This window comes from Emiliania huxleyi (genome assembly GCF_000372725.1).
Source record: "Emiliania huxleyi CCMP1516 unplaced genomic scaffold EMIHUscaffold_70, whole genome shotgun sequence".
Classification (NCBI taxonomy): domain Eukaryota; phylum Haptophyta; order Isochrysidales; family Noelaerhabdaceae; genus Emiliania; species Emiliania huxleyi.
In genome coordinates this window covers 483,426-490,148 of record NW_005196755.1, presented here as the reverse complement: position 1 = coordinate 490,148, position 6,723 = coordinate 483,426, and the positions used below count along the sequence as shown (strand labels likewise).

Below are 6,723 nucleotides of genomic sequence, written 5' to 3'. Positions count from 1 at the left end.
TCTGGTACCCCATCCCGCTAGCCTCGCCTCCACGCGGTCCCTCGGCCGCGCGACACCGCTCGGCGACACCGCTCGCCGGTCTCGCCGCACTGCGCACACCACCATCTCACCAACCTATGATCAACTTCTTTTCAAACACTGTGATGGGGTGGCGGCAGCGTCGGCAGAGGTGGGGCAGGGAGCAGAGCCGGCGGCGGCGTGGGCGAAGGCGGCGAGCGTGGCGGCAGAGACGGTGGCGGCGGTGGAGACGGTGGTGGCGGCGTCGGTGGCGGCTGCGTCGGTGGCGGTGGGGACGGTGGCGGCGGCGGCGGAGGTGGGCTCGGCGGCGGCGGAGGAGGCGACGAGGGTGGTGGCGGTGAGGGCGGTGGCGGTGGCGGACTAGGTGGAGACGTCGGGGGTGAAGGCTTCGGTGACGGAGGCGGGGGCAAAGAAGGCGGCGCGGGCGGCGGCGGAAAGCGCCGAACGAGCTCAACCTTGTCGAGGTAGACGACCTGGAAAAGGTCTCCAAAGTCGAACTCGAGCCGTACGTCCATAGCGTCGGCAGCGCCGTGCATGTAGGTCAACTCGCTGGCCGTGGGTGGATCCGAGACTGTGATCGCGGCGAACTGGTGGATCATGGTGCGGCCTCCCGCCTGCATAAGCCGCGCACGCACGACCCCTTGCGATCCCGCTTTGGAGCCGGCGATGAAGCGGAGGCTGTAGAAGACGCCCTGAATGAGGTGCAGCAGGGTCCTATCCGGCGGGCCGTAGATGCCCCAATCGATGGCGTTTCCCGACACGCTGTTGGAAGCAGCGTACGTCTCGATCGACAGCGAGCCGCCCTTGCCCGTCAGCTCGAGGACGGTGTCGCCGCTGTACCCGGCCGTCGCGCAGCTGGAGCCAAAGGCAATTTCACACCAAACCGCCTTCTTCCTGACACCAGCCGAGACCCACGGGTGCACCTTCGTCACATCGGACGAATGGCTCAGGAATTCTCCGTTGAGCACCTGGTTGATGTGCGGCCAGCTCGTCGGCGGCTGCTTGCCGGTCAGCTTGGGGAGCACGGTCGCGTCCCAGCCGGTCTCCGAGTCGAAGATGGTGTAGGCGTACTGGTTGGACATGACTCCCACGTACCACATCTGGCCAACGTCGTGCTCGTTGAACAGCCCGTACGTATAGTCTAGCCACACGCGGAGGTCGCCGCCCTTGCTCCGGCTCTCAAACATCCAGCAGCCCCACTCGGTGGTCACGACGGGGATGTCACCGTGGCCGCTCCGATTGCGCCAGGCGTCCACAAAGTCGAACTGCAACTTGATCGGCGCCTGCCACACCTTGAGCCCATCCCGCCACTCCGTTTCCGGGCCATCGAGGATGAGGTCGCCGTCCCACATCGCGAAGGTGGTCTGCTGCTCTGTGGGAAGGCCGGGGACTATCGATGGGTGCCTCGGCTCGTAAAAGTGGAACGCCACGCCCACATTCGGGTCGTTGTAGAAGCTGCCGCCACTGCCAAAGGTGTACGGGAGGAACTGTATCGTCACGTACTCGAGGAACTCGGCGTCGTTAAGCCCAGGGCTGCCGACCAGAATCGGGCGGTCTGGGTCAGCGCTGCGGATTGCCTGCACCGCCGCATTGCATAGCCGCATCGCGTTGGCGTTGCCCGTGCTGGTCGTGGGGAAGCCAATGGCTTTGGGCTCGTTGAGTACCTCGAAAACCAATCGTTTGGAGAAGCCCTGCGCATGCAGGGTGCGCGGGTTCAGTGTGGGTCGATGGTGGTGCTGCGGCAGGTACGTCGATGGTGTTGTACCGCGCGCCGGTCTGAGGGTACACCTTCCATGCGCGGGCCAGCGCACCCCAGCCTTCACCGCGATTGCGCCGTCCGTTGGAGATCTCGGAGACGCCTTGTTCCACGTTCCACGACCAGCCCCATTCGCCCCACATGCACACGACAATGGAAAGCCCGGCGTCCAGCGCGTCCTCGATCTGCTTTTGCTTCTCCTCCATCTTTGATGAAAAGGGCATGAAGATGCGCACCGACTCGAAGCCCGCCTCTGCGATTGCCTGCATTTGCGACTTATCGTACTGCCATGTGAACCAGGCGCCGCTGTTCGGCGTCGCCACATCGAGGTTGATGCCGTTCTTGAGCGGCGCATACCAGTCGAAGAAGACTGGCGGCCCGGAAGGTGGTGATAGCGGTGGGGGCAAGGGCGGAGCAGAAGGAGGCAGCGGTGGGGGTGGCGGTGGGGGCGGTGGGGATGAGGGCAGCGGTGGAGTTGGTGGCGAGGGTGGGACGGAGGGAGGCAGCGGTGGCGGTGGGGGTGGGGGCGGTGGGAATGGGGGTAGCGGAGGCGATGGCGGCGGGGGCGGAGCAGGCGGCGGTGGAGTGGGCGGGGGTGGAGTAGGTGGGGGGGAGGAAGGCACGGGTGGCGGTTGCGGGGGCGGCGGAGGGGAGGAAGGGAGTGGGGGCGGGGGCGGCGATGGCGGAGGGGAGGAGGGCAGTGGGGGTGGTTGTGGAGGTAGGGGAGGAGAGGGCGGAGGTTGCGGCGGTGGCGGTGACGCTGTGCAAGCGTTCACAGTGACTTTGGCCTTATTGCCAGTGTCGCGCAACTTCGAGCAAGATGGCGTGAGGCGACACCAGCCGCCATTCCACAGCGAGACGAACATGCAGGCCGGAAGCTGCTCACAGAGCTCGACGCAGCCCTGCACCGGCTCAAAGTCGTTAAAGAGGTGGGGGTCGTCCGCGCACGCGGAAGACCGCGCGTAGCGACGCCTTGACGATCGAGATGAGCGCGCTCTAGGCTCGCCCACCTACTGCCCCTGAGAGTTGGTTACTGAGTGGGATCAGCTCCCCCCCTTGGGATCGAAGCCGCCACAACCTCACACACACACACTCAACCCTTGAAACAAGTCATTTTTCTCTTTGAGAGCGCCTTCGTTGTTAATAATACAAGCCCAATGGTCCCTTTCGAGCGGTCCTCTGTCGCAGTCGCACACACGCACACGCCGCACCGCACCGCGCGTCCGCCCGCTGCCCCGCCCAGGCGGGAAAGAGATGAGGAGATGGGACAGCAAAGGAGGAGCCCAAACACGTATGGGAGGGTTCAGTTGTGCGCCACGCTGCCCGGCGTTTCTCACTTTCCGGGACAGCCCCGCCCTTTCGAGGCAGGAAAGTGACGGCGACCACTTGGAGCACTTGGAGTGCAGTCAGTAACCTCACATCCAGGGCCGGGGAGCTGAGAAGCGCACCCAGCGGGCCGGATGATCGGCATCGGGCTACGGGCTAGAGAGCCCTGACCCCTAGCTAGGGGGGGTGCGATTTCGGCTTTTTCTCTTTTCGATACCTCCAGTATCGTAGTCTTTGTTAGTATCGAGGTGTCGTGAGTTTTGTTCCTGATCGGCGCCGCGACAGCGCTGCGAGCCGCGCGATGCCACGGCGCTCGGCCTGCTGAGAGAAGAGCTTCCCGGACGGCAGTGACAAGTTACCCGACATCAATCGTCGACGGCAACCTCGAGAACTGCGCCTCCAAAGTCGCCCAGATTCGCCTCTCGCGGCGCGCTGAGTTAGTATCGCCGGTGCGCCAGCAGGCTCTGCTCCACAGCAGGGCATGCCCGACTGGCTCCTGCTAGCCGTGTGTCCTGGTGGCATCCATTGCCAGCTCAGGTAGCCTCAGGAGGTCGCCTCGCGCACGACGCGGCGTCGCACAGCACCGCTCAGCGTTACTACCGAGTTAGTATCGTCGACCCACAGAGACTGCTCTTCTGTAGGTGGAGCCGACAAACGCCGGCCGGGTCGGCGCCGCCGCCCCCATCGCCGCCGCCGGGGCGGCGGCGGCCTCGGCGGACCATCCGGCGCGCCGCGCGCCTCCGGGGAGGTGTTCACCACCCCTGGCTCCTCACCCCGCCACGCCTTCGTGCGGACGCCGTGGCACCCACCTCAGGCGCCGCTCGGACTCGGTTGACGGCCACCCAAGTGCTTGGCTCGTGCCAAGCCGACCGGCAGGCGATTCCCAGTCACTGCTAGGCTAATCTCGGGCTGTCCTGCGTCAGTGTGGTGCCGTGAGGGGCGCCGCCCCCAAAACTACGATCGTTAGTACCGTGCGGGGGCAGTGCATTTAATTCTGTCAAAAATCCAAATCTGCTCCGTGGCGCTTATTGGGCTAGGATCATACGTCCGGGAGGCCCCCCATGCGTGCTGTAACGATCGACAGCGATCTGGCTACTCTGTTCACGTTCACACCTCGCAAACCCCCCATGACGCGAGCAGTGGAGGCCAAACAGCGACACACAGAACCGCACCCACAGCTGCGGTCGTCCGCTCGTCCATGCTTCACGTTCTCCTTCCGCTCCCTCTCTCCCTCGCCGCCGCGTCGCCGCCACCGCCGCATATCGTCGTCGTCGGCGGAGGCTGGGCCGGCTACACGGCGGCCGAGGCGCTGTCTGCCGACCCTGCCTGCAAAGTCACGCTGCTCGAGGCCTCGCCACGTGCTGCGGGAGGCCTCGCTGGCGGTTGGCGAACGCCGGGCGGGCGACCGGTCGAGGCTGGCATCCACGGCTTCTGGCGCGAGTACAAGAACACGTTCAAGGTGATTGATGATATTGGCCTCGACGCCGACGAGGTCCTTGGCCCGTTCACGCCCTCCGCCCTCGTCAGCAAGAATGGCCCAGTTGCAGTGGCGCCGGTCTTGGCGACCGCAGAAGCATCGACGACGGCGGCCACGACACCCGACGCCTTGCTCGAGCTGCTCCGCCGCGCGTCCATGCCAGGCGCCGACCCGCTAAAGCAGATCGCCGACCTGCTCCCCGCGCCGCTCGACACCGCGCTGCTAGCAGAATTCTCTGAGCGCTCCCCGTTGAGCCTGCTGGACCGCGCCTCGGGAGTCGGCCTACTCGCTTGCTGGGCCGACTTCCGGCAGGAGGATGCCGACTCGTGGGCGCGATACGACGACGTGTCGGCGGAGACTCTGTTCAAGGACTATGGCGGCGTGACCGATCCTCTCTATGACGAGCTGGTGGCGCCGCTGCTGCACGTGCTGCCCATGGGGCCCGGCTACGACATCTCAGCGGCCGCCGCACTCTCGTGCTTCCACGTCTTCGCGCTGCAGTCGCGTGGTGCCTTCGACGTCCGCTGGTGCCGCGGTGGCATCACGGAGAAGAGCTTTGGCCCGTCTTCCTAGACACTTCCTAGACACGTCCTAGACACTTCCTAGGTGGCATCACGGAGAGGATCTTTCGCCCGTGGCAGGAGCGGCTCGAGGCGCGCGGCAACGTCGTCTTGCGGGGCGGCGCTCGCGTCAGCGGCATCGCCCCTGCCGGGGCGGTGGACGGCGCGGCGGCGGTGGACGGCGCGGCGGCCACGGCTACGGGTGGCGGGGGGCTGCTCGTGCAGGTCCCGCCCCCCGACCCACCTCCCCGTCCTTGCCCTCGCCCTCATCTTTGCCTCTTGCTGGTGGAAAGGTCCTTGGCGACGAGACGCCCCTCGCTTGCGACGCCATCGTGCTCGCCGTCGGCGCCACATCGGCCGCGCGGCTGTGCGAGTCCTCGCCGCTGCTGGCATCGCTGCCTGCGACGCAGCGCTTTGGCGAGCTCCGCGGCGTCACGTGCGTAGCGGTTCGCGTCTACCTGCAGCCCGCCCCGCGAACGACCGGCTTGCTCGGCGGCTCCCATGCATCCACGCTGCTGCCGCCCGCGGTCGCTGCGGCGATGCGAGCCTCGCCGGTGACCGTCTGCGGCCCGGAGATCGGCGGGATGGCAGAGCTGTCTGAGGCGGGCTTCTGCGTCTACGACTTGCAGCGCATGCACGACGAGCACGCTGCCGGCGATCTCGCGGTTCTCGAGGTCGACTTTTACCGCGCGGAGCGCATCGCGGACGTCGACGACGACCACGCTGTCGCCCGCCTCGCATTGGAGGCCGCCGCCGCCGCGCTCGGTGTGCCCGCCGCGACGCTGGATCCGTCGCTCATCGTCGACGTTGCCGTCGTGCGGGCGAGGCGTGCGGTCTCGCATTTCGCGCTCGGCTCGGCGGCTCTCTCCCCGGGGCTGCGCCTCGGCGAGGGCGTGTACGCATGCGGCGACTGGGTCGACCGCACAGGCCACGCGTCATGGAGCACCGAGAAGGCCGTCGTCACCGGCCGGCAAGCCGCGGCTGCCGTCGGCCGCTCCCTCGGGCTGCGAGCGGTCGATGCGCAAGTCATCCCGGCGGCGGAGGACACGCCGCAGCTTGCGGTTCTCCGGAAGATCTCCGCGGCGCTTCGGGCGGCGGCGCCGACAGGGACGGCCCTGCCCCCGCCCGCGCCGTGGGCGGCGCTGCTCAAGGCGGTGTCTTCGCAACGATAGCACGCAAAATAGCGGGCGCCGCTGGCACGCTTGCAGAATCGCGGCGCGTGCGAGGCGAAAGTACGGTCAGACGAACGAGTGTACAAGTGTGCGTGCAATAGTAGTGCGCACCGATAGCGAGTAGGGATGTGTACGCGGCGGCATGCATGATGGGGCGGGTGACCCCCAAAACGAACAGACAGCTGGCGGAGCGCCTTCGCTCGCATCACAGATTTCTCGGTGGCATAAAATCATGGGTCCGGCCCATGATTTTACACTTCCATAATATGACAAAGGTGGTTATATCAAAATTACACTTGTAAAAATAACGGGTGTGAAATTACAGTCATAAAATTATGCGTGTAAAGTAATACCCGGCATGCATGAAATTACAGCGCCTGGAACACCCGCCGCGCTGGGGGGCGCGCGCGGCCG

General features: G+C 66.1%; 3 protein-coding genes across 3 annotated transcripts; 2 read left to right on the top strand and 1 right to left on the bottom strand.

Moving 5' to 3' along the window:
* Positions 1-17: 17 nt before the first annotated feature.
* On the bottom strand, positions 18-2,640 carry EMIHUDRAFT_216717 (hypothetical protein; the record flags this gene model as incomplete). The annotated part of the gene is made up of 4 exons (XM_005761687.1): positions 18-89; positions 474-1,709; positions 1,768-2,115; positions 2,557-2,640. The coding sequence occupies 4 exons, from the start codon at positions 2,638-2,640 to the stop codon at positions 18-20; spliced, it is 1,740 nt and encodes a 579-aa protein (XP_005761744.1).
* A 291-nt stretch (positions 2,641-2,931) lies between these two features.
* On the top strand, positions 2,932-4,002 carry EMIHUDRAFT_216716 (hypothetical protein; the record flags this gene model as incomplete). The annotated part of the gene is made up of 5 exons (XM_005761686.1): positions 2,932-2,955; positions 3,143-3,174; positions 3,456-3,504; positions 3,579-3,637; positions 3,915-4,002. 5 exons carry the CDS (start codon positions 2,932-2,934, stop codon positions 4,000-4,002), a joined length of 252 nt encoding a protein of 83 aa, XP_005761743.1.
* A 296-nt stretch (positions 4,003-4,298) lies between these two features.
* Positions 4,299-6,309, top strand: EMIHUDRAFT_105675 (hypothetical protein; the record flags this gene model as incomplete). The annotated part of the gene is made up of 3 exons (XM_005761685.1): positions 4,299-5,112; positions 5,184-5,362; positions 5,431-6,309. The coding sequence occupies 3 exons, from the start codon at positions 4,299-4,301 to the stop codon at positions 6,307-6,309; spliced, it is 1,872 nt and encodes a 623-aa protein (XP_005761742.1).
* Between the last annotated feature and the right edge of the window lie 414 nt (positions 6,310-6,723).